The sequence below is a fragment of the Colius striatus genome, chromosome 17 (genome assembly GCF_028858725.1).
Source record: "Colius striatus isolate bColStr4 chromosome 17, bColStr4.1.hap1, whole genome shotgun sequence".
Classification (NCBI taxonomy): domain Eukaryota; kingdom Metazoa; phylum Chordata; class Aves; order Coliiformes; family Coliidae; genus Colius; species Colius striatus.
This window is the reverse complement of record NC_084775.1, coordinates 3,564,845-3,591,026: the sequence shown is the minus strand read 5'-3', so window position 1 is coordinate 3,591,026 and position 26,182 is coordinate 3,564,845. Positions and strand designations below refer to the sequence as shown.

Sequence of the window (26,182 nt, the reverse complement as noted above, 5' to 3'; positions counted from 1 at the left end):
TTCTGCTCTCCAGCACCTCCCTCTGCTCTCCAGCATTCTCCTCTGCTCTCCAGCATCCCCCTCTCCTCTCCTGCATCTCCCTCTCCTCTCCTGCATCTCCCTCTCCTCTCCTGCATCCCCCTCTCCTCTCCAGCATCCCCCTCTCCTCTCCAGCATCTCCCTTTGCTCTCCTGCACCTCCCTCTGCACTCCTCCATCCCCCTCTCCTCTCCTGCATCCCCCTCTCCTCTCCTGCAACCCTCTGCTCTCCAGCACCCCCCTCTGCTCTCCAGCATCTCCCTTTGCTCTCCTGCATCCCTCTGCTCTCCAGCATCCCCCTCTGCTCTCCTGCATCTCCCTTTGCTCTCCTGCATCCCCCTCTCCTCTCCAGCATCCCCCTCTCCTCTCCAGCATCCCTCTGCTCTCCAGCATCTCCCTTTGCTCTCCTGCAACCCTCTGCTCTCCAGCATCCCCCTCTGCACTCCTGCATCTCCCTCTGCTCTCCTGCATCCCCCTCTCCTCTCCAGCATCCCCCTCTGCCCTCCAGCATCCTCACAGCCAGCCCAACACCGAACACAACCCCATTGCACCCCAGATATCCCATGAGGAGTAAAACCAAACAGGTTTCCAGCTCCAGCTGAAAAACAACCCCCTTTCCCACTGTTGATTCAGCCTTCGAAGAACAGGGCTGGAAGCGCATCGTAGGTAAAGAGCAGCAGCAACGTCGAGAGACGTCGTGAGCACAGGTTATATTTAGGGCAATCCAATAAAGCTGTACTTTGACCTTAAAAAAAAAGGGAGGCAGTGCAGGTGGGGAAGGAAAGCAAAGCAAGCAGCACGCTTCACAGCCCTCCTATTAATGCATCAAGCTCCCACAGTGCACGTATTTATTGTGTCAAAGCTGTCAGAAACGGCACCTTTACGGGTTTATAGAAAGAGGCATTAGAATGGAAAACACTTCCCAGCTGAAAGTGAGCAAAATAAAAGAGAGCCTCTATTGCCCAGCTTTTGAATAGGATTGAAAAGCTGAGCAAATAAAGGCTGCAAAGAGAGCAGGGGAGAGAGAAGCTGTGTTTTCCTCTGGGGAGAAGCAGCAACACGTGGCTGGGGTCTGTGACGCATCCATCCATACGGGTGTTTGCACACCTTTCAAAACACCTCTGGCCCAAAGCTGGAGAGCTGAAATGCTGCTGAATTTTCCCACATGACTATTTTAGGGGTCCAAAATTAAAAGCATGGGGTTTTTTTCTTCCTCCAGTCCCCAGATGGGGAGAGTCAGCCCCTGTTCAGGGTCACCCTGGCTCTAGAGGATGCAACTTGCAGAATGCCAGACTGGTGGGGGCTGGAAGGGTCCTGCAGAGCTCCTCCAGCCCAACCCCCTGCTAAAGCAGGTTCCCCTCACTCAGGGGGCACAGGAGCATCCAGGTGGCTTTGGAAACATCCAGAGAAAGAGACTCCAAAAACTCCCAAGCTAAATACAGCCTATGAATCCACTGGAGCAGGGAGCAAGTGATGACATGATGAGCTACAAATCTGGGTTCAAATCCTTTGCTGTAGGGAAAAGAGGGGAGCTGAGCAAAGCCCCAAGCCCAGTAGCCACCCAGAGCTGCCCCAGCTGGGACTGGGAGTCCAGGAGGTGCCACTTTCAAGTGAGCATTAGGAGAGGATGATGAAATATTTGGTTGGAAGCATTGCCATTGCAGCACAGCTGCCAGGAAGAGGCTGGAAATTCAACCTCACCTTGGGGAAACTTCTCCAGAAGAAGGGTAACCTGTGGCAGGATGCAGAGTAGCACCATGCCAAAGCCCAATATAGGGTCTAGAGAGGAGGGAAAGAACTGGATGCTCCAGAAATCAATGTGTTTCACATGACAGCAGCTACTCTGGGGAGCAACTGCAGCCTCCTCACGTCAAGGCATTTCCCACTGGGCTGACAGTGGCTACATGGGGATCCCTTGAGACTGAGGCAGCTCTGGAGGTGTTGGAGAGGATTTGGGAGACCCCCTCCAAACCCATCTTGCTCCTCAACCAGCTGCAAGAAGTCCTCTCCAGCAGCCTCATGCCCACAGCTCGCTGCCATGTCCCCAAGTATCACCAGCCAAGCACTGTGTCAAGCCTCCAGTGTCCCTCCCCTGGCCTCATCCCCAAAGCACTGTTATTTGTCCCACATCCAGTCTTGGGTGTAACAGAGGCAACAGCTTTAGGGAAAGGAGAAAGTGCTCCAGGAGACCATGATTTATCTTGCAAAGTTTCCCATTGCCTCAAGAGCAAGGAGACATTCTCCCTCCACCATGGACAGGCTCCAGCTCCCTGTTTGCCCACCTCTGCTGCCCTTCTGGCCATTTCACAGACCATTGGACCTAACACTTGCACCCCTGTGAGCCTTCAAAAGCCCAAACCATTTTCACAGCACTGAGTTATTCATGCAACCTGCTGTTTGCACTTGGATGGGCTGCTGTATGCAATTAGAGGCCTTTCCATGCTGGGGCAGTGCTTGAGCAATCCAATCAAGCTGTACTTTGGCCTTAAAAAATAAGGACCCAGAGCAGGATGCAGATCTCATCACTCACCCAGGGCACCATGTGAAAAAACAAACCCCAGGACAGGAACTGCCAACCAGTCCAAATCTCAAGCTATTCCAAGTTTAAAAGTACTACAAAGTTTGAAGCTTTAGAAGTGACAAAAATCCCTGTCAGCAGTTTAACCAGCTCAGTTGTCATTTGGGGCTTTCCAGGGAAAACTGATAGAATGTAGTTTATAAAGATCTTACTTGTCTTTCTCCTTGTTTACAGCAGCTGCTCTTAAACTGGAGCCTTTAGGTTGGATTTGATGATCTTAAAGGGCTTTTCCAAACTAAATGCCTCTCTGATTCTACAGAAGATGAGTCTGCCTGGACCCACTTAGATGGATGTTCAATTCTGGGCTCCCCAGCTGCAGAGGGACAGGGAACTGCTGCAGAGAGGCCAGTGCAGGGACACCAAGATGCTGAGGGGACTGGAGCATCTTCCTTGTGAGGAAAGGCTGTGGGACCTGGGGCTGTTCAGTCTGGAGAAGAGGAGACTGAGGGGAGCTCATTAACACTTACTTCAAGTATTTAGAAGGGGGATGTCAAAGGATGGGGTGGCACTTTTTGCTGTTGTCTCAAGTGACAGGACAAGGGGTGATGTGCACAAGCTGGAACACAAAAAGTTCCACTTAAACACAAGGAGAAAGCCCTTTGGTGCTGAGGTGAGGGAGCCCTGGCCCAGGCTGCCCAGGGAGGGTGTGGAGGCTCCTTCTCAGGAGGTTTCCAACCCCACCTGGACACGTTCCTGTGGCCCCTGAGTGAAGGGAACCTGCTGTAGCAGAGGGTTGGGCTGCATGAGCTCTTCAAGGCCCTTCCAACCCCCACCATCCTGGCATTCTGTGGGTTTTACCTTCTGCTTCACAGCACATACCACAGCAGATGAAGAACATCCCTTGCCTAGAGCAGGTGATACACAACCAACCTTCCCTCCCAGCAACACCTGCCTGCAGGAGGGCGTTCTGCAACCAAAGCAAGGGCTCAGGAGACACCAGAGCTTACCTGGTGATGATGGCAAGGTGAGGAGGGCTCATGCAGGCTCCCATGAAGAGCACCACGTTCTCGTGGCGGGTCTGGCGATAGGCCATCACCTCCCTCTTGAAAGCCTTCAGCTGGTCCTCGTTGTCCCTCTCGATGTCGATGAGGCGAATGGCCACCTCCCCGTGCCAGCGGCCGTGGAACACCTGCCCAAAGCGGCCCTTGCCAATGAGCTCCCCCATCTCCAGCTGCTCAAAGGGGATGTCCCACTCCTGGAGGAAGATGCTGGTCTGGCTGGCCTTCCGAGGGAAGTTACGGGCGGAGAGGAGAGAGAGGTTCATCTCTTCAAAGTCATCCTCGGATTCCAGAGCCTCCTCAGGGCCTTCCTCGTTCTGCAAAGGGAGGGGAGCCCCCAAAAAACAATGAGGAGGGGGGGAAAGTTGGAGCCAAGGAAGAGAACAAGGATAAAACCCCACTAACCCATCCACTGCTTGCTCATCTACCCCACTAACCCATCTACTGCTTGTTCATCTATCCCACTAACCCATCCACTGCTTGCTCATCTACCCCACTAACCCATCCACTGCTTGCTCATCTACCCCACTAACCTATCTACTGCTTGCTCATCTACCCCACTAACCCATCCACTGCTTGCTCATCTACCCCACTAACCCATCTACTGCTTGCTCATCTACCCCACTAACCCATCTACTGCTTGCTCATCTACCTCACTAACCCATCTACCTCACTAACCCATCTACTGCTTGTTCATCTACCTCACTAACCCATCTACTGCTTGCTCATCTACCTCACTAACCCATCTACCTCACTAACCCATCTACTGCTTGCTCATCTACCTCACTAACCCATCTACCTCACTAACCCATCTACTGCTTGTTCATCTACCCCACTAACCCATCTACTGCTTGTTCATCTACCCCACTAACCCATCTACTGCTTGCTCATCTACCTCACTAACCCATCTACCCCACTAACCCATCTACTGCTTGTTCATCTACCTCACTAACCCATCTACTGCTTGTTCATCTACCTCACTAACCCATCTACTGCTTGCTCATCTACCTCACTAACCCATCTACTGCTTGCTCATCTGCCTCACTGACCCATCTACTGCTTGCTCATCTACCCCACTAACCCATCTACTGCTTGCTCATCTGCCTCACTAACCCATCTACTGCTTGCTCATCTACCTCACTAACCCATCTACTGCTTGCTCATCTGCCTCACTGACCCATCTACTGCTTGCTCATCTACCCCACTAACCCATCTACTGCTTGCTCATCTACCTCACTAACCCATCTACCCCACTAACCCATCTACTGCTTGTTCATCTACCCCACTAACCCATCTACTGCTTGCTCATCTACCTCACTAACCCATCTACTGCTTGCTCATCTGCCTCACTGACCCATCTACTGCTTGCTCATCTACCCCACTAACCCATCTACTGCTTGCTCATCTGCCTCACTAACCCATCTACTGCTTGCTCATCTACCTCACTAACCCATCTACTGCTTGCTCATCTGCCTCACTGACCCATCTACTGCTTGCTCATCTACCCCACTAACCCATCTACTGCTTGTTCATCTACCCCACTAACCCATCTACTGCTTGCTCATCTACCTCACTAACCCATCTACTGCTTGCTTATCTACCTCACTAACCCATCTACTGCTTGCTCATCTACCCCACTAACCCATCTACTGCTTGCTCATCTACCTCACTAACCCATCTACTGCTTGCTTATCTACCTCACTAACCCATCTACTGCTTGTTCATCTACCCCACTAACCCATCTACTGCTTGCTCATCTACCTCACTAACCCATCTACTGCTTGCTCATCTGCCTCACTAACCCATCTACTTCTACCCAGAGGAACCAGGCAGGTGTCTTTCAAAGATAACTGGGGGGCTGTGTTTTATGCAGACAGAAAGCTTGCAGCAAGGCATTGCTGTAGCCCAGGGTTAAATAGGAGTGGGACATTTAATCCATTGTCTGAAAGCAGTGTTTCATCCTGGCTGCCCAGGGAGGGTGTGGAGGCTCCTTCCTTGGAGGTCTACAAGACGAGGTGGATAGCACAAGAGGTTGTGAAGGTAAGGTAAAGGGGTGGCTCAGCAGTGATGGGGGTCAGCCAAGAGCCCAGCCAAGCTGCTCCAAGGAGTGGGAATGAATAAACAGGCTGCCCAGGGAGGTTACAGGCTGCCCAGGGAGGGTGTGGAGGCTCCTTCCTTGGAGGGTTTCAAGACCCACCTGGACACGTTCCTGTGTGACTTGATCTAGGTGGGAGCTGCTTCTGCAGGGGGGTTGGACTGGGTGACCTCTAAAGATCTCTTCCAACCCCCACCATGCTGTGATTCTATGATCCTAGCCAAGCCCTGCTCCACTCACACCAACCACTCCCACCCCCTTCTGCAGCCCCAGCCCCCCCTGGATGGGTCTGACTTTTCCCTTGAAGTCCCATCTAACACTTTCTACCTGACTTCCCACATCCCTTCAGACCTTCATCCCTGTCCTTACCCTCCCAGCACACTTGTGATGTGTCTCAGAAAGAGCTCATTGAGTTTTAAACTCGAGGGCAGACACAAAACCCTGGAGGGTCCCTCTTCATGGGGTGAGGATACAGATGCCTGGCCAAGCCCAGACCTGACTGTTAATTCAATTAGCAGCAATTTCACTGAACAGATGCTCAGTTTCTCTGGTTCCTGTGAAATGTGCCCCAAGATACACACAAAAGAAAGGCCCATTAGGCACAGGAGCAGCCATCTCACCTCTGAGGTGGGCTCCACTTCAATTTGAAGCAATGGGTTTCCTTCCAAGCTGTTAAAAGAATGACTGAGTTACCATCAGGTGAAAACAGAGTCAGGTGAGTCAAATCCTGCACCAGGGATCAAAAAGGAGAAGTACCAGGCTCAGTGCTACATTGAGAGAGCAACCTTTTCCCATCCAATCCTGGCTGCCTCCATCCCTGAGGACAGGGAGAAACATAGCAGGGATGAGCAATATTAATTAGTGCATTCATTAATATAAGATGAGGGAAGTTCCAGGATGGATTTGGTGATGTGGGAGCACAAGCCCAAATCCTGATCCCCTCACCCAAAGCACACAGTGTGCAAGATGTATCACCCCCTATGGTAAGGGACAGATTTACACCCTCACAGCTTTTGACCACATCAAAGCAACATTTTTAGGTGGTTTCCAAGACCAGAATTACCTTCCCAAGGAGCCAAAGCAACGAGTGGGGCTGATTAGCAGCCAGAAGAAAACATGCCTCTCAGTTATTTTTGACAAGTGGAGGTTTCAAAGACCCTCCCTTCAGTAAGAGCAGCTGCATTTGCTTCCCCAGCTCCCTGGGATGAGGGCTCCTCTTTTCCTTCTCCACTTACACAGCATCTCCTACCATGGAGTCCACAACCAGGGTCTTGCTGCACCCAACAGGGAACAGAGAGGTGGGGAAATTCATGGGAGAGATGAGCTGGAGCAGCTCAGGTGATACTGAGCTTTGTATAAATCTACTCTAAATTGTTATTACCAATACCATAAATACCAAGATCCCCTCCCAGACACAGCAAGAGTCACAGGAGAGGCACACCACTCCCCAAGCCACGTGGGCAACATGGTTCTGTGCTTCCTATCCCACTACAAATCCCCAGGGAGACATAGGTGCACATATCAAAGGAGCTCACCCTGATATCTAAAGCCTAGGTGGATGCAGGTGGCCTCCTCCTGCCTGTAGCTCAGGCACAAATTGCCAGCTCCCAAACATCCAGCTGTGGGGAGCAGAGATGCTGTTTAACCCAGCCCAGAGGAACCTCAGCAGCTCCCATGGGTTATTCTCAGTGGGGTGAGCAAGAGAGCCACAGATTTTACATGTTGAAGCCATGGTGAGCTGGGGTTCAGGCTCTTCACTAGTTGATGACAGGACACAAGGAAAGGGGCTGGAGTTGCCCCAGGGGAGGTTGAGGTTGGAGCTGAGGCAGAACTGTTTCCCTGAGAGGGGTGTCACCCCTGTGCCAGGCTGCCCAGGGAGCTGGGGCAGTGCCCAGCCCTGGAGGGATCCCAAAGCCCTGGGGCTGAGGTGCTGAGGGCCAGGGGTTGGGGAGAGCTGGGACTCCAGGAGCTGCAAGAGCTTTGCCAACCCAAAGGATTCCATGATCCTATATGCCCACAGAAGCCTGCCAGCCCTCCAGCCAGTGTCTTGCCTTAGGCAGGGAAGGAAAAATAGAAGAGTGTTTGAGTTCATCACTCTGCCATTCATTCCCCAGCACCAGCAGGTACAGCAGCTCCATCCCTGTCCCCTCATCACCTCCCCCAGACCTGAGGTCCACCAGACCCCCCAGCAGATGCCAATGCAGTTTGGAGTGTGTGGGTGGGCCAGACCCCATCTGATCAACTCCTGGCTTGTAAAATCCTTCCAATATGGCACTTCCAAAAAGGATCAGCCAGTCTGAAATGTAACACACACAGCCAGGGCACCACAGGGCTCTGGGACCTCGGGAAGCTCCTTCTCTGGATGCTTCCAACCCCACCTGGACACGTTCCTGTGCCCCCTGAGAGAGGGGAACCTGCTTCAGCAATGGGTTGGGCTGGAGGAGCTCTGCAGGACCCTTCCCACCTCCACCATGCTGACTTTGTGAGTGTTGGATTCAGCAGAGCAGCTCCAGGATCCCAACACCAATGAGACCCTGCATTTCAAAACTGATTTCAGTGCAGAGCTCATTGGAGTTGAAAATGCTACAGGTGGGGCTGCAAGAAGCACCTTTATTACAGGTCCCAAAGCCCCTGCTCCTCTGCTTATAACTGAGTAAAAGATGAATCACTTGGGCTTTGGCTCCTCAGACTGAAAGTCATCTTTTGTTCTGATGGCAAAGCACTGGGCAAGTGCATTACTGGAGTTATAAGTCAACCCTCTGCCCTCTCCCCTCCCTCAAACACGAGATGCTGGGTTAGGAACAGCAGGAGCACTGAGGCTTCACCCCAACCATCCACCCCAACCTGCTCACAAAGCAACCCTGAGCCTCAAACCTGTCCTGCCAAGCTATGGGAGCACCCATGGGTGCTCAGAGGAGGTGAGATGCAGATGTCCTGCCTGGGGAGGTGCAAAGGCAGTGAGGAAGAGGAGGAGGCACTCACATGGGGTTGGAGGTGACGGGGTGAAGGATCACCTGAGGGGCTCGGGTCGGCGTCTCAGGTACCACGTCTGGGGAGAAGAGAGCAGAGTGAGAATGGGCTGGGAGCACCAAGAGTCCCTTTTCAGGGGCACCCAAGGGAGCTAAATCCCTCAGAAAACCTCCTTCCCTCCCCAGGTCCATTTTAGTTGCACCCTTAGCTATAGCTGGGTATGACTTGGGGCCACCCAGCCCTGCAGCACCTTAGCACTGTGTGGTCCTGCATCGATACCTGGGGGGAAATCCCAGCTCAGCACAACCTCCCTGCACAAATTCAGTGCAGACAATGCACCCAAGCACCCAGCCCCTCCTAAGAGACAGCTCAGCACCTCAGGTTACAGGAGAGACTTTCACAGAGACTCACCTGGGAAAATGAACTGCTGCTTGTACTTGTAGTAATGGGAAGCTGCAAAGAGACAAAAAAGGAGGTTTAACACCAACCTGCAGAGCCAGACACTGGAGATACCCCAAGCTGTGCCCAGTCCTGCACCATGAAACAACAACCCCAGGTCTGGGTCCCCTCTGCATGACCCAACCTCTCCCACCTCCCTGGAAGATGCCACCCTCAATGGCACATGGACTGCCCAGGCCAAAGAGATCTTAACCCTCCAACAACCTGGCTGGATGATAACCTCATTTTTGCCCCCATCAGCTACTGCTCTACACCAACTGGGAACAGCTGATGCTATCTGTCAATGATGGGATTAGGAGACCCTGGTTGCCAGCAAAAGCCTGTAGGGTTTGAGTGCTCAGCTCCCAGCTGGCCCTTTGGGAACTGCTCAGCCTCACAGACACACAGCTTTGCAACTGCTGCTCATTTTTACCTGCTGCAGCCCATCTAACTGTGCATTTTTGCCATGCTTTGGGTGCCATGCTCTTCCTGGGGTCCCTGCCTGCTGCCCAGGGCACTGGAAGGAGTCAGCAGCTGTTGGCAGCCCCAAAGCCAGCACTGCAGAAGGGTGATACCCTCCATCAGCTTCCCATGGCCAGCAGCAAAGCCCAAGGGCTCCTTTGACTCCTGCTTCACACTCATGACCTGCTGTTGAGGCCACCAGGAGTTGGCACCAGCTCAGAAGGCACCTTTCCCTTTAAGTTTCAAGACCCCAAAGAGTGTCCCTCAGCTTCTCTTCTCTGACTTCAAGACCCTGAAGACTGACCTGAGCTTTGCAGTGGGACCTGCACACCCCTGAGCCAAGATCAAAGGAGACTCAAAGGTAATTCTGGCAGGGAAAGGTCACCATGGTGCCCTTTGCAAGCTCAAATCCTAATCCCCAAGATGACCATCTTGATGAGATGAACCACAGAGAACTTCCACAGGGGAAAGATGAAAGCACATAAGTCAGACCAGCTCTCATTCACCACAGGACTCTGCTCATCACAGACATAAAAGCAGGGAGCAACCACCCCCCTGAGCTGCTGGGCTCTGAGCCTGCTCTGCCCCATCCGTGCAACACATGCCAAGCTCCCATAAGATGTTTCTGCCCACTCTGGGGGTTACTTCTGCAGTTTCTGCTTTAAGCAACACCAAATAACATCTCAAGAGACCTGCAGGGAGGTCTCTGCTGCAGAAATGGTGCATGATGAGGGTCACCAAACCCTGCACCTTCTGTCTTTTCCCCTCAGATCCAGGCAGGGCTCCAGGCTTTGTCCAGCAAGTTGTTTGGGGATGTCCTTGACAGGTCACACCACTCCTTGGGGTGCTTGGTGCTTCCTCACAACTCCTCCACTGTCTTCCTCACACAGCTCCAGCATCTCACCTGAGCCCTGGGCACTGCAGCAAGTGAGACTTGGCTGCAGCCCCTTCAGGCACATGTTGTTTGGTTGGTGGGTTGTGGGGTTCCTTTCTTACTCAGCTTTGGGAAATGTTTGTTATCATGGCAATGGATCCTGCCAGTCAAATCCCTCATCACCTCCCTCCTCTTCCTCCTCTAGCTGAAGGCTTGTCAAGACAGAAGGGAGAAGTCACTAAGGGCCAGCAGGGTAAGCAGAGCACAAAGGTTGGTTGGTTCCTCCAGAGAAGCAATCCTGACCAGCCTTCCTCCCAGATCCTTGGGGTTTGGGGGTGCAGGAGGGACCCCAAACTCCTGGCTGCTGCCCTAAAGAGGCTCAAGGCCACCAACCAAAGAGGACTCACTGGCTCTGAGGCAACCATGAGCACTTCAGCATCTCAGACAGGGGGTCAGGGCCATGGCTTCCCCTCTTCTCACCTCACCAGGCCCTTTTGGGGAGCAGCTGGAGAGGCAGGTGGGTTGCTGAGGTCAGTAGAGCCCCCTCCACACTGCCAGGAGTGATGCTGAGTCATTCCCCACCATGAAGCAGCAGCACTGCCCCAAGGACATCCCAAAGGCAGCCACACTGGGCTGGGTTTCAGCACATTCTCAGCTCAGGAAGAGCTTTTTGACCATTCAATGCAACTCCCAGGTCCTGCAACCTCTGTGAGCAAATTACCTCTTCCACTGTCCTGAGGAGACCGAGCTCCAGGAGCAGATGGGTCCAGGCACCCAGACAAGACTCAGTGAGACAAGCTACATCAGCTACTCCTTGCTGTCACCCCACACATGCTGCCAACAAGTCCCATCACCTCAAAGACACAGTGAAGTCAACCCCAGTTACCCTCACAGAGGGGTGAGACCTTGTTTGCTGGGGAGGCAACACGATGGGCACACACCACACAGGAGCTGTGACTGGAAAGGTTTTTGTAGCCACAAGCACAGCAGGTTGCCCACAGAGGTTGTGCTGGCTCCATCCTTGGAGGTTTCCAAGCCCAAACTAGATCAAGCCTTGAGCAATAACCCTGCTTCAAGCAGGTTTGACCATGTCAAGCTCCTTCCCAACACGACTCATCCTAAACTCAGCTCTGCTGCTCCTTTCTGCTTTCAGCTTCCCAGGCAAGGAGCTGGAGCAGATCCTTACCTTGAGGGCCCTCTTTCTCATAGGGCAGAGGTGGAGGAGGAAAGCCCACAGTACCTGGCAGGTTGAACTGCTTCTGCTGGCGTGGGCACTGCGGGGAAGGGTGCAGAGGGGACGGCGGGGTGGCGCTGGGCGGCAGCGGCGGCGCTGGAGACGATGGCGTGGATGAGGTGGTGGAGGAGGGGTTGCTGCTGGAGTCTGGCTGGTAGGGCACTGGGATGTGGTCCTGCAGGGCACAGGGAAGGAGAGGAGCTGGTGAGAGCAGTGCCAGGCCAAGGTGCTCCAGTACAGAGGAGTGACAAGTGAAAGCCACACGGGTCATCTCAGCCTCCCCTTACCAGAGGCCCTAGAAAACAAGCAAAGACCCAGCATGGCCTTTCCCAAAGCCCTTTGTCTTCCCAGCTTGCACCAAGGCCATTTCATACCAGCAATGGGGCTCCTCTGCCAGCCCCTCCATGATATACACCCATGGCTGAGGGCTCCCCAGACCCTGCTGACTCTGCAGAGCCATGGCCATCAAGAACAGAGTTGGGGGCCACGTCCTCAGGGCTCGGTCTTTAGAGTCATCAAGGATCTGGTAGCTTCTGCTGACCTCCTTTGAGCTAAAAATTCAACACTTTGCCTGGAGAAAGGGGATTTGAGACAGATTTGAAAGGATCAGCCAAAACATCCCAAGCCATCTCTTGCCCTTTGTTGACCCTTGCTAACGAAGGCTGCACGTGCACCTCTCCAGAGCACACTGTGATGGGTGAGGAAGGGCACTGGGAGCAAACAAGGAGGAGACCTGCCTGGACACCTTAGATCTGAAAAACTGAGGCCAGAATTTCCCACCTTGCTCATCACTCTTCTGCCCAACACTTCAGAGGGTCTGACCTCCAGCAGCACCAAGCACTCCCATCTCCAGACACCCTGCACCCATGGTTAGATCCCTCCAAGGTGAGAAAAGCTACACAAACCTCCCCCAGCAGGTGACTTTTGTCTAAATTGATTCTTTCTGTGAGCTGGGCTTTCCAGGAAACCTACATACAGTCTATATGGACCACCCTGACATGCACAACAACCTTGGCCAGGTAAAGTACTTCTTCAGCCAACACTGAAGGTCCCTAAGAATAAGATCCCAATGGGTGTCTCTAAGCAAATGCTTTTAGAAAGAAGAGACCCCTGTTGCATAAAGCATATCTGGAGGAAACTTGAAGCAGGATGGGTGTGCTCAGGTCACAGTCAAATGTACACACATACACACATGCTGTGTATCATCATGCTGTGGCTAGAGCAAAGCTGGGCAAGATGAAAAGACTGCAGGGCAGAGGCAAAGGGAGAAACAGAGCTGATGGTCTTCACACCCAAAGCTTTAATTAGTTGAGTCATTTCCCCACTGCCCTCTAATAAAATGAAATAAATCACTGGAAGGATGAGCACTGAAAAGATAAAAGCACCTCTGTTGCTTTTGAATGTCTGCTCTCCAGCCTCAGAAAGCCATCTGCACCACCCCATAGCAACAACAACAGAGCAGGTCACTGCACTAAGGATCTCCTGAGCCATTTAGGTTTAAAAGCTGCATCAAATAGAGTTATTTCCCTTCTCTGCTCTGCCCTGCTGAGGCCTCATCTGGAGTCCTGTGGCCAGCTCTGGGCTCCCCAGCTGCAGAGGGACAGGGAACTGCTGCAGAGAGGCCAGTGCAGGGCCAGCAAGATGCTGAGGGGATGGAGCATCTTCCTTGTGAGGAAAGGCTGTGGGACCTGGGGCTGTTCAGCATGGAGAAGGCTGAACAATCCATTCCCCATCACACTGAGGATTTCCCTTGCTTCCAGCCTGCAAACTCCTCACTCTGCTCTACCCCTGGCTGCCCACAAGGAAGGTAGCAGGCTCCACATTTCATCAAGAAGAACCCCATGGCAGTTTGCTCCTAATAGAGGGCAGAAGCAAGTGAGGCAGGTGCACTCTCAGGTCTGACTTGACCAGCTTTGCCAAGGACACCATCAAATTCTGGGCTTGGTTTATTTGTAACAATAAGTTTGTTATTTACAGAAGGCTCAGATGGTAGCAGAAACCTCAGACTACCCCAAATGGAGCTCAGATCTGGAGACCTGAGTGGAGCAGGACCTGTGGGACACAGGCTATTTTGAAAGTGCCAATCCCAGTTTATTTTGAAGGACCTCAGCAGATGCAGCCCACACTGGGAAACCCACAGGGCAAAGGGTTCACAGCTCTGCTCACAGCACAGCTCATCCCACCTCAGCATCAAACCCACCCTCACTCTCCTCCCTGAGTTAGCACCAGTTCAGGGGGTTCATTGTTTTCATTTCAGCCTCCAAGCAGCTTTCCAGGCAGCTCCTACTCACACACTGACACACACATTGGTCCCACAGCAATGGTGACCCAAGGAGCCACCTTTAAGTCTTTGGTTCTGGAAGAGGAGCTGAGAGATGCCCCATCCTGGGGACAACCCCCCTGTCCCCTCCTGCCCCAAACACAGGGTCCCTTTTGCTCTTCAATGCCCTTCTTTTGGAAATGACTGAGCTGTACCCAGGGAAAGCTGCTGCTCTTCATGCAAAGAGCATGAGCTGGGACAGCCTGAGCATGACCCAACTCGGGTGGCAACTGAAAATGCCACTGGCTTTGCTCTCCATTCCCTGCAAGAGCAGCAGCTGCACGTGAAGAGCCAGCAAAAAGCTGCTGATGCTTCATGGAGGCACAAAGAGGGTGGTGAGGGCTGGTGGGGCAGCTCACCTTGTTGAGTTTGTTGGTCTTGGGGAGTGTCTGGCTGACGTGCAGGTCTGAATACCTGGGGGGTTTCCTCAAGGGGTTGTTGATATCGCAGGGCACCGACTCTGTCCGGACTAACCTTGCTGGATTAAGAAGGGAAAGAGGGGAAAAGGGGATGGAGAGGAGGGGGAGAGAGAAGGAAAGACATCAAAGCTTTGAAGGAGTGCTTGGGGTCGCCACTGAGCTTGTAAATGGTTCTTGAATCGCTCTCCAAAGCAATCGTCTGCAGCACCTCCAGCTGCTGGGCTCCTGCTCTAGGATGGCAACCAGCCTTCAGGCTGCCCCCTGCAGCCAGGCTGCAGCCAACCTCCCCTGTGGGAGGGATACAAACTGCACTCATCTCCCCCAGCCAAGGGGCTGCAATTCAGGGAGGCTCAGCAGCTGCCACAGCCACCCCTGAGCCAGGGAGTCAGGCAGCTTCAGGAGGAAGCACCGTCCTCTTCCTCACTGCAGCGTTTTGGGGTGCAGAGGTGGGAGATATTCTGGGGAGGAAAGCCAGCCTGCACTCCAAGGGCATTTGGGAACTGGCTAGCTGCAGGGCAAGGCATTGAAGAGTGGTTTTGGGGAGGCTGTTTCAGTGATGCTGAGGCCATCCCAAAGCCATGCTGCTCCTTGCTCCTGTGCTAAAACACACAGCGGGCAGCTCCAGCTCTTGCAACATCCAAGGCTACAGCCATAAACCCCAACTTCTGCCCATCCCAGGAGCCCACCTGCCCCTGGCAACACACAACACTGCATTCCCTGCCTCCTGGTCAGGGTTTGCAGCAGCTTGGAGCACGGTGAGAGACCTTTCAGCCCCTTCCATCCAAACTTTCCTCAGGCAAGGGCATGGGGACTAGAGCGGAGGCTGCAGAACTGCCCCTCTCCAAGCCACAGCATCCCCACTGGCCATGCAAAGTGTCACCAGCACAACACATTGCCCTGAGCATCTTTTTGGTGGTGTTTAACACAGAGCCAACAGCCCTTCAAGAGCTCAACATTCAAGGCAAGAGCAATTGGAAGCGTTTCACGGTCACAGTCCTCTGGCACACGGGGAGCACCCGGCTCCAAAGCTGGAAGAAAAGAGGTTGGGGAAGCGCCGTCCATCGTCCTGCTGCAAAGTTCTCCCTCCTCTGTGGGTTTTAGGATGGGCTCTCCTGGAGGAGAGGAGGAAGGGGAAGGGATAAAGCAGCTCTAAAAGCCCCCAGGAGTATCCCCATTGCAGGGAGACACCCCCTTGTCATGCACCGCCAGAGCTGCAGCTCTCCACACCTCCAAACCCTAAAGGGTAGGGAAAGGCTCAAAGCTGTTGCACTTACCCCTTGCCGTGGGGAATCTGAAAAGAAAAGGAGGCAGGGGGAGGGTGGGTGGAAGTGCTTTGCAATGCAAATCTGCCTCGCCCCGAACGACTCGTCTCCCTACAAGCGGAAAAAACGGTGGGTAACATTTTCCCCAGAGAGCCCAAAGCCCTTTGGGAGGCTGCCAAGGAGGTTCAGGCTCCCGAATCACCCCCCTTTTTCCACTCTCCTCCCCCTCCCAAGGGGGCTTCTGAGTGTTTTTTACCTGATGGTAACATCCATGGAGGTAGAAGGGAGAAGAAAAGCCCTTACCTCCACGGTGGATGATCAGCAGGTGACATGGAGGCGCCTCTTTGGTGCATTTGTTGTGGCACTTGAGCCTGGGGAGGGAGGGAAAGGAAAGGTGTGAGATGAAAGGATGAGGAAGAACACTCCATGAGAAGGTTGGTGAGCATTGGAAAGGGCTGCTCAGGGAAGTGCTGGAGTCTCCATCCCTGGAGATAAAGACACATAGTGCTGAGGGCTCTCAGTGGTGGGCTTGGCAGACTCAATGAGCTTCAAGGGCTTTGCCAACCAAAACGATTCTGTGATTCAAAGGTAAAGGGGATGTTGGAGCATCCCAGCACAGCTGGAGGGCTGCACCCAAGCAGGGAGCTTTGCTGCAGACCAGGAACCCTTTTCTCCAGCCAGGAAGGTGATTTGATGTCTTATTGTGGTTGAGTGTGGTTGCCAAGCCCGGGCTGTGGGCACAGGGGTAAGAAGCAATATGGGATGCACATCCCAGAGTATCCAGGTGGGTTGACTGGGAGGGCACAGGAGCCCCATGCCCTTGGCAAACAAAAGCCATAGAGGGTGTATCTGTCCTGATGGAGGGGGCACAAGAAGCCCCAAGCCTGGGGGCAGCCCAGCTCCTCCTTCTCTCCTCCAGTTGCAGACCAGGCAGCTTAAAGATGCCCAAAATCACCATTTCTGACAGCCTTGACTGAAATAAAGGAGCAGAGACTCATGCTTGGGGGAAAACCACTTCCCCACAACCACCATCCAACACTAACCCTGCTTTCTGCTTAATTAAACCCAGGGGCAGCCCAGGGGAAAGAAGCAGCTGCCCCAGCCCACTTTGGCTCCTGATGAATCTCTGCCATTGTGCCCTCCCCCCATCCTTGCTTCATTAGCAGGACATTTAAGGAAAATAATGAGAGCATTTACAGCTACATTGAATATTCTGCAGAGCTTTGCCTGGTTTCACAGGGTCTCCAGAGGGCTTCACCCTTGGGTCATACATATAGGCATAAGCAGAGTCCCATCCACCCCAAACCTTCACCCTTCATTCTTAATTAGGGATGGAAAGGAGTCCCTGGCTCACACTCAGCTGCAGCAACCCCAGCAGAGAGGGGAGAGCCACGGGAGGGAAAGGAGAGGGGAAAGGATGGGGAAAGAAAAGGCAGCAGCTCCAAGCCAATGAGCTGGGTAATGGAAATTCAGGAGGCACACGTGTTGGTTTTTATTACCAACCCATTCCTAGAGGGAAAGGCAGAGATTAATTCAGGGCTGGAGGCTTGGAGGGGGGAGGTTGGAGGGTGTTTGTTTGTTTTACCTGCTTGTCCCCCCTCCCCCTCCTGTTAGTGGGGAAAGCAGCACCAGGGCTGGGTGGCAAAGTTCAACTCTTGGTGTTCAGCCTCACTTTTAATAATGGGAGGAACTGATTTGCTCTTTGCTGAGCTGCTCCAGGAGTGGCAGCACCACAGGCTGGGGGTGACCTGCTGGGGAGCAGCTCCAGGAGAGACCTGGGAGTGCTGGGTGATGAGAAACTGCCCATGAGCAGCAACGTGCCCTCGTGGGCAAGAAGCCAATGGCAGCCTGGGGGCAGCAAGAGAGTGTGGGCAGCAGGGTGAGGGAGGTTGTGCTGCCCCTCTGCTCTGCCCTGCTGAGGCCTCATCTGGAGTCCTGGGGCCAGTTCTGGGCTCCCCAGCTGCAGAGGGACAGGGAACTGCTGGAGAGAGGCCAGTGCAGGGCCAGCAAGATGCTGAGGGGACTGGAGCATCTTCCTTGTGAGGAAAGGCTGTGGGACCTGGGGCTGTTCAGCCTGGAGTAGAGGAGACTGAGGTGGAACCTCATTAATGTTGACAAATATCTCACTGGTGGGTGTCAGGAGGTTGGGGCAGCACTTGTTCCTGTTGTATCCAGTGCCAGGACAAGGGGTGATGGGATGAAGCTGCAACACAAACAGTTCCATTGAAACATAAGGAGAAGCTGTGTCAGTGTTGGAGTGAGGGAGCCCTGGCCCAGGCTGCCCAGGGAGGGTGTGGAGGCTCCTTCTTTGGAGGGCTTCAAGACCCACCTGGACACGTTCCTGTGTGACCTGATCTAGGTGGGACCTGACTCTGCAGGGGGTTGGGCTGGATGAGCTCTGCAGGTCCCTTCCAACCCCCACCACTCTGTGATTCTATGAGTGACACAGAGCCAGGCAGGTCCAGCATCCCTCCTCCCTACCCCAGGCAGGCACAGCAGGCTGAGCTGACAGGCACCACAAGCTGCTCAAGCATTGAATGCAATAGGAATCATCACTTCTCAAATACATCCATTTGATAATATCACTTCCAGAAAGCCACCAAGCCCTGCAGAGCAGCCAGCCATGCCTTGTCCAGGGCTCAATCCCAATTTGCTAACTCATCAAGCATTTAATCAACAGCAACAGCAATTGTTATCACTTCATAGCTCTGGCTAACTCAGTTACCCCTGCAGACAGGCACTGGATTCCCAGCATTCATCCCTAGACAAGGCAATCCTGGCTCCTGAAGCAGCCTTACTAAGTGCTGATGGCTGGAAGATATTGGGTAAGAGATGAGCTGGGCTGGATTTAAAGCAAGAGAAGTGGCCCCAGCTTCTGCCTTTGTAGCTTTTACCATCCCTGCCCAGTTTTACAGCCAGCACCATCCTTCTCCTTTACAGCACAGCTTCATTCTGCTTTAGGGGGGGGATGGGGTGAGTTGGCTCCTTGAAACCAGGAACCAGAAGCCCCAAGATGGTTTTTTTTGAGGTAAAAACATAAGAAGATACAACAAATACAAAAGAAATAGAAGATCCAGCTCAAGGCTGTGGGTGAAACCCACCCAATGCCCAAAGCTACCCCACAGGCAGGTGATGCCCTCACCTGAGCTGCTCCCACAGCCCCCAGACCAGGTCCAGCACATCCATCCCCTCCCTGATTCCTGCAGACAGCTCCACACACAACCCTGGCTTGTGGGCATCTAAAGCCAGGCCAAGGATGGCAGGGAGCAAGGAGGGGTGAGGATCTGACTCAGAGCTGAGCTCTGGCTGGCAACATCCTCCCTAAAGACCCTGCTTCCATCCCTGCCACACAGACCCCACCTCAGCCCTGTTTTGAGGTGTTCCTCCCCTGATTTCATGTCTCATTAGAGCCTCCTGCAAAGATGAGCTGGTGAGAGGCTGGTTGGTCTGTCTGTGCCTGAGCCCCTGCCCAGCCTCCACCAGTAAAACCCTCATCATCCCCCCCCACCCAGCCACTAAGGAGTGACACAAACAGCCCCAGCCCTGCTCCTTACTTGCAGTTTTTGCATTTTAAGCCAAACAACATTCCTTTCCCACAGACAGTGCAGGTCTGAGACATCCAGTACTTGGTGGAAAACCTGTGGAAAGAGACATGAAGAGATAAAGCTGCATCACCCCATCCCTGCTCCTGCAGGAGCATCCTCCTGAGCCACCCTTCCCTACCAAGCCTCCCCTTATCCTTTCCTTGCTGCCCTCAAACATTGCTGCAGGTGTCTAAAGCATCTTTCTAGAGATGCCAAAGTACAAACCTGAGCCCCTGAGAAGGCCACAGACTGCACCAAGCCATCCAGGATGGGAATTAGCCCCTGGCTCACTGCTGCTCCCCAGCTTTACCCACCCCAGGCAGCAGCCACCTCCCTGCCCTGGGGACTCAAGCTTCCAGCTCATCAGAGAAGCATCAAATAGCAGCACTGAGGCTATTTGTGAGTGGTTTCCCCTTGTGGAAGTAGATATGTAAGGGCAATAATCCAGAGCTGGGAGATTTGCTGAAGGCTGGCAAGGTCACAGATAACACAGGGCTTTTATTGATAGCTACTCCAGCCTTATCTCAACCACAACTGAGCTGGAATGGAATTGAAATGAGCTTCTAGGACAGCACAGCACAGTGTGGGAGACAGAGGGAAGAGCTCCAAGCCTCCCACCATGGCTCAGAGATGGAAAGGGAGATGCTCATGCCCAGCAGGGACTGAGGTACCTGTGTTTGATGGAGTTGCCCAGATCTCGGCGGGGGATCTGTGGGGACCAGCGAGGCACTGACAGCGTATCTGCAGGGAGAGGAGAGACAGGCACAACCATCAGGGGCTAAGAAAGGTGAGAGGTGGGGAGGAGAGCAAAGGATGCACACAGAATATAAGGTTTGCCTGGTATTTTCCCTTAAAGATACCCTGCTGGGCTCCCTTTCCAGAAAGCAAGAAGCATCTGGCTTTGTGCTTGGGTCTGTGAGCAACCAGGGTGTCCTGTCCCCCCTCCCCATAACAACCCCCAGCAGCCAGGTGGGGAATAGACATGGCAAATGATGCAGCCACCCCATGGGCACATAGAGTGGGACTGCAAAGCCATTGGAGCCATGTCATGAGGAACAAAGGGAAAGGGAAGCTGCACCTGCATCACTTGTTACTAAGACATCACGTCTGGTGGCTGTGGCTGAACAAAAAGCCAAGTGTCAGCTGCTTGGAAGGCAACTGAACTCGGAGTCCAGTAGAATTAGAAAGCAAAAAGCTGCCTCTGAGCTTTCCTTTGAAGGGGAAAGGAGGGAGAAAGGGTAACAGGACCTTGGCTGGGTCAGGAGAAAGAGATAAGTTCATTAGCACCACCTGAAGCAGGCAGGTAATTAGCAGCATGGCTAAGCTTGGACACAACATCTCCCTTCAGCCTCAGCAAGGGCAGAGACTCTCCTCTTCCTCCTGCTCCAGCCACAGGAGAGGTCCTGCTTGGTGGGATGCTCAGCCCCAGGGAGGGGATCCATGCCAGCCTTCAGCCTCAGCAAGGGCAGAGACTCTCCTCTTCCTCCTCCTGCCACCTGCTCCAGCCACAGGAGAGGTCCTGTTCAGTGGGATGCTCAGCCCCAGGGAGGGGATCCATGCCCTCCTTCAACCTCAGCAAGGGCAGAGACTGTCCTCCTCATCTTCCTCCAGCCACAGGATAGGTCCTGCTTGATGGGATCCTCAGCCCCAGGGAGGGGATCAATGCCACCCTCAGCAAGGGCAGAGACTGTCCTCCTCATCCTCCTCCAGCCACAGGACAGGTCCTGCTTGGTGGGATCCTCGGCCCCAGAGAGGGGATCCATGCCAGTCTTCAGCCTCAGCAAGGGCAGAGACTCTCCTCCTCCTCCTCCTGCCACCTGCTCCAGCCACAGGAGAGGTCCTGCTTGGTGGGATCCTTAGCTGCAGAGAGGGGATCCATGCCAGCCTTCAGCCTCAGCAAGGGCAGAGACTCTCCTCTTCCTCCTCCTCCTCCTCCTGCCACCTGCTCCAGCCACAGGACAGGTCCTGCTTGGTGGGATGCTCAGCCCCAGGAAGGGGATCCATGCCACCCTTCAGCCTCAGCAAGGGCAGAGACTCTCCTCTTCCTCCTCCTCCTCCTCCTGCCACCTGCTCCAGCCACAGGACAGGTCCTGCTTGGTGGGATGCTCAGCCCCAGGAAGGGGATCCATGGCACCCTTCAGCCTCAGCAAGGGCAGAGACTCTCCTCCTCCTCCTCCAGCCACAGGACAGGTCCTGCTCAGCAGGATGCTCAGCCCCAGGGAGGAGATCCATGCCACTCTCAGCAAGGGCAGAGACTGTCCTCCTCATCCTCCTCCAGCCACAGGAGAGGTCCTGCTTGGTGGGATGCTCAGCCCCAGAGAGGGGATCCATGCCAGCCTTCAGCCTCAGCAAGGGCAGAGACTCTCCTCTTCCTCCCGCTCCAGCCACAGGACAGGTCCTGTTCAGTGGGATGCTCAGCCCCAGGGAGGGGATCAATGCCATCCTCAGCAAGGGCAGAGACTGTCCTCCTCATTCTCCTCCAGCCACAGGACAGGTCCTGTTCAGTGGGATCCTTAGCTGCAGAGAGGGGATCCATGCCAGCCTTCAGCCTCAGCAAGGGCAGAGACTCTCCTCCTCCTCCTCCAGCCACAGGACAGGTCCTGTTCAGCAGGATGCTCAGCCCCAGGGAGGGGAATCAATGCCACCCTCAGCAAGGGCAGAGACTGTCCTCCTCATCCTCCTCCAGCCACAGGACAGGTCCTGCTTGGTGGGATGCTCAGCCCCAGGGAGGGGATCCATGCCAGGGATCCAAAGGCTGGATTTGCACCAAAGGATTCAAGAGGTTTCCCAGGCAGAAGGGAGCAGCAGCACACAGCTGAGCTCGCCCGTTTGCTCAGTGTGTCAGCAAATCCCTCCCTAAACACACCTCAATATTACCCCTCTGAGCAGGGAGAGCCACTGTTTGCTTTCATATCCCCTTTTAATATAGCAGGCAGCAGGGTGTTTTAATTGTGCTCTCTTCCTGAAGGTTACATTTACATGCTGCTTCCCCTGCAAGGTGCTGGGCAAAGGCTTGGGAGCATCCTAAAAGCCATCCATCTCCAGCACCTCCTGCCAAGCAGCTGCTGCAGCTGCTTCCCTCACTCCTCTGCCTCAATCACCCCTCAGGCAGAGGCAGCAATTAAGATGTTAAAGGACTATAAAGTCAATTAAGGTAATTGCTGCCCTCAGCCCCAGCTTGGCTGTTTTACACCAATGGCATGCCAATGGTTTTGACCCAGCACTTGAGATAAGCCAGCCTGGGCTCCAGCATCCCTCCCACTACTTGTTCCTGTGTCCTTTGATCAAAAAGCTGCTTTAGCAGGGGATGGATGAGCTCTGGAGGTCCCTTCCAAGCCTCCCCATTCTATGATCCTATGCTCTGCAGCCTCCCAGGATGCCCACAAGCTCTGGAGATGATGCTCTCCAGTGTGGGACTGCTCCACACACACACACAAACACTATTCAATGTCATTTTCTCATCAGCAAACCACATTATACATCAAATAAGTGTCTCCCCCACCCACCACTGAGCCTCCATGAACTAAACACCCAGGCAAGAACAGCTCCTCTCCCACAATCAAATTACAAGCCTCTGCTTTATCAGCCACAATTTATTGCCACTAACTTTCAGCTGGCCTCAATTAAATCCTGGAGGGGGAGAGGGGACGGTGCCAAAGGCAGCTCTGAGCTTTTTAATTGCTTTCTAAATGTGCTCCCTGCATCAACAAAAAGATGCCTTAAAAGTGTGTCAGGGGTCTTAACCTCCTAACAAAAAGGAGAGCTCTGTGACTGGTGGTTAATGATGTACATTAGAGGGAAGGATAAGTGAAGGAGCCCACTGTTTAACAACAGATCTGCTGCTTGCAGGAGGGAAAACAAGCAAAGGAGGGCAGGGGGAAGACACCCTGCTGACACAAGGAACAGCCCCAAAGGTTTGGGGGGCTTGGGAGTTCATAGGTGATTCTCTCCTTTAACCCACCCCAAGGAGAAGCTGTTTCCCCCTGGGTGATATTAAACTGGGGTGATGCCCAAAGGGAAGCTGGTGATGCAACAGCCTCTCCCTGGCACAAGAGGAATATTCTCATCAAAAGCCCCAAATGTCCACACTTAGAGGTGGGAAAAAAATCCCCCTCATGCTCACAGGAGCTCATCTGGCCAGTGCAGGGGGAACCAGGCTCTGTTGTAGCACCTTTCACCCCTGATGAAGTGCCAGACCCGAGATGCTGCAGCTGCCCCCGTGGCAATAAGTTGCCCCTTGTGAGCTTTGAAATACAGCAGCCAGCTCCCTCCATCCTCCTGCTGCTGCAGCTCACTGCCCTGCACCAACAGCCCCAAGCTGCCCAGCAGCAGCTGATGTCTCCCAGCCCCTCTCTGCCCAGCTGTCACTCAATACTTGGACATTTATGACCAGGGGGGTGGGACTGGATGATCCAAAGGTCCCTTCCAACCCAATTCTATGATGCTTTGAAAATCAGAGCTCTCTCAGCCATCATTGCCCTCACACAAGTGTGTGAAGGCAGTTCAAGGATGGGGTTTTATGCCACTCTCCTCCTCCAAAGTGGCATTTCATGGGCATGGGTGCAGTTTCCTGCAGCTTGAGGGGGTTTTATCCCACTCTCCTCCTCCAAGGTGGCATTTAATAGGCATGGGTGTCATTTCCCAGGGAGGAATGCAGTTGATACCCACTGAGCAACCCAAAGGTGACCCCTCAGCCAATCACCCCTCCCTTTCCTGGCTCCCCATCACCCAGAGAACCCCTCAAAGGCCAAACTCTGGTCCCCAGTGTCAGGGCACTGCCCAATGCCACCCAGCACATCGATCCTCACCCACCCCACAGCCGGGCACCCCATGTGCTGGAGGATTCCAGCTTCCACCCAAACCCCCCAAAACCCTCCATGCTTTCCTTCACTGCAGCATCACACTGCCAAAGGTCACTGCTCTGGCTCTGCACAGCACAGCTTATCCTTGAGTCAACAGCCCGTGCTTGACGGGATCAGATGTACCAGGAGGAGAGCAGGGAAGCAAGGAGAGCGCCCGGGCACAGGGTGACAGCCGCCTCCGGCACGTCTCTGACAGCACACACGGGGAGAAGAGCCCTGTGCCCAGCTGCCCAGCAGTGACAGGCAGCTGTGACAGCTGCCACTGGCCCCTGAGTGGCACCTGCACACCTCAGAGGTGACAGAGACCAGGATGCTGCCTCAGCTGTGATGCCCTCCTCGCCCCCGCTGCCATCCCCACGGCTCCCTGGTGCCTTTCAGCTGCCAGGGTGGATGTTTCCCCTTCACTCCCCTGCTAGGAGGTGGGATGTCTGGGCATCCCCTTCATGGAGAAGAGCAGCCAGAGCTTCTCTATGTCATTTATCTTGGGTTTCCACCCTCTCTGGAGGCCAATCAGGAGAGTGTGATGCTCTCGGTGAGCTCCAAATGCATCGGGAGCATCGCCTGTGGCTGGCAGCTGTGCCAAACTGAACCAGTGGGGCACAGGTTTTGGCACAATGGTATTGAATGCTGGGGGTGGGAAGGAGTCTCTAGAGCTCATCCAGCCCCAGCCCCTGCTACAGCAGGTTCCCCTGGCTCAGGGGGCACAGGAACGTGTCCAGGTGGGGTTGGAAACCTCCTGAGAAGGAGCCTCCACAGCCTCCCTGGGCAGCCTGGGCCAGGGCTCCCTCACCTCAGCACTAAAGGGGTTTTCCCTTGTGTTTTTGTGTTCCAGCTTGTGCCTGTTCCTCCTGGACTTGCTCCTTGTGGATAGGTGGAACTTGTTGTGCTCCAGCTTGTGCCCATCACCCCTTGTCCTGTCACTGGCCACCACACAACAAAGACTGGCCCCATCCTCAAGACATCAACCCTTTAAGTACCTGTAAGTGTTGATGAGATCCCCCCTCAGCCTTCTCTCCTCCATGCTGAACAGCCCCAGGTCCCACAGCCTTTCCTCACAAGGAAGATGCTCCAGTCCCCTCAGCATCTTGGTGTCCCTGCACTGGCCTCTCTGCAGCAGTTCCCTGTCCCTCTGCAGCTGGGGAGCCCAGAACTGGCCCCAGGACTCCAGATGAGGCCTCAGCAGGGCAGAGCAGAGGGGCAGCACAACCTCCCTCACCCTGCTGCCCACACTCTCTTGCTGCCCCCAGGCTGCCATTGGCTCTTGCCCACGAGGGCATGTTGCTCCTCATGGGCAGTTTGTCATCAACCAGGTCCCTCTTGGCAGAGCTGCTCTCCAGCAGGTCACCCCCAGATATCCCCCTTCCTCTCCTCCTGGCACCTTTCCCACTGCCCAGGGAACCAGTGTGAATGTGTTATCCATCACAGTGACAGCCCAATAAACAAACCCTCCTCCCCCTACTACAGCCAGCAGCATCAGGCAATGTTTGCATCATGAATGGGACAGATAAAATCGATGGAAGGGAACTTGGAAAGCAGCCCAGGATGAATCACTGCAAAGCCAAGGAACAAGAGCCAAGAGACTTGTCTGTAGACATCCTAGAGCCACCAAAACCCTGCCAGCACTGGCCCTGGGGAGGCTGAGTCCTCCAGAGAGATTATGGGGAGACATCAAGCTGCAGCCTCCTCCCAAAACAGTTCAATAATCACCTGGAAGACAGTCAGGACTGGCCCAGTATCAGATATATCCCTACTACCCCACTCCCAGGCAGAAAACACAGCCTGGGGGTTATATCATGATGGTGAGGGGGGATCTGACAGAGGTTACTGCCCATATGATCCCAGCTGGAGACCCAAGCACACTGGTGAGCTGCTCTGCAGCCAAGGGTGCACCCAAGGCTTCAAAGTCCCTCCAGGAGACACCTCAGTCCTCACTGTATCTGGTTTTTGGGCTAAAATAGGATGGGCAAGACCTCCAAACAGCTCTGTTGCAGCAGCAAAGGAAGCTGCAGCAGCACCAGCAGCTTTCCCTCCCTGGGATACAAAACCCAGGCAGGATTCATGCTAAAATG

At 54.0% G+C, this 26,182-nt stretch overlaps 1 protein-coding gene across 1 annotated transcript in view; it reads right to left on the bottom strand.

Moving 5' to 3' along the window:
• The window catches only part of KSR2 (kinase suppressor of ras 2), a 97,169-nt gene that overhangs the window by 29,434 nt on the left and 41,553 nt on the right, over positions 1-26,182 (bottom strand). The window contains exons 6-14 of the mRNA XM_062010050.1: positions 19,923-19,992; positions 19,222-19,305; positions 15,971-16,038; positions 14,346-14,470; positions 11,673-11,841; positions 9,070-9,111; positions 8,671-8,737; positions 6,309-6,357; positions 3,543-3,910 (exon numbers count right to left, since the gene is read on the bottom strand). Of these exons, the coding sequence (XP_061866034.1) occupies positions 3,543-3,910; positions 6,309-6,357; positions 8,671-8,737; positions 9,070-9,111; positions 11,673-11,841; positions 14,346-14,470; positions 15,971-16,038; positions 19,222-19,305; positions 19,923-19,992 (1,042 nt within the window). The remainder of the gene's footprint in view (positions 1-3,542; positions 3,911-6,308; positions 6,358-8,670; positions 8,738-9,069; positions 9,112-11,672; positions 11,842-14,345; positions 14,471-15,970; positions 16,039-19,221; positions 19,306-19,922; positions 19,993-26,182) is intronic.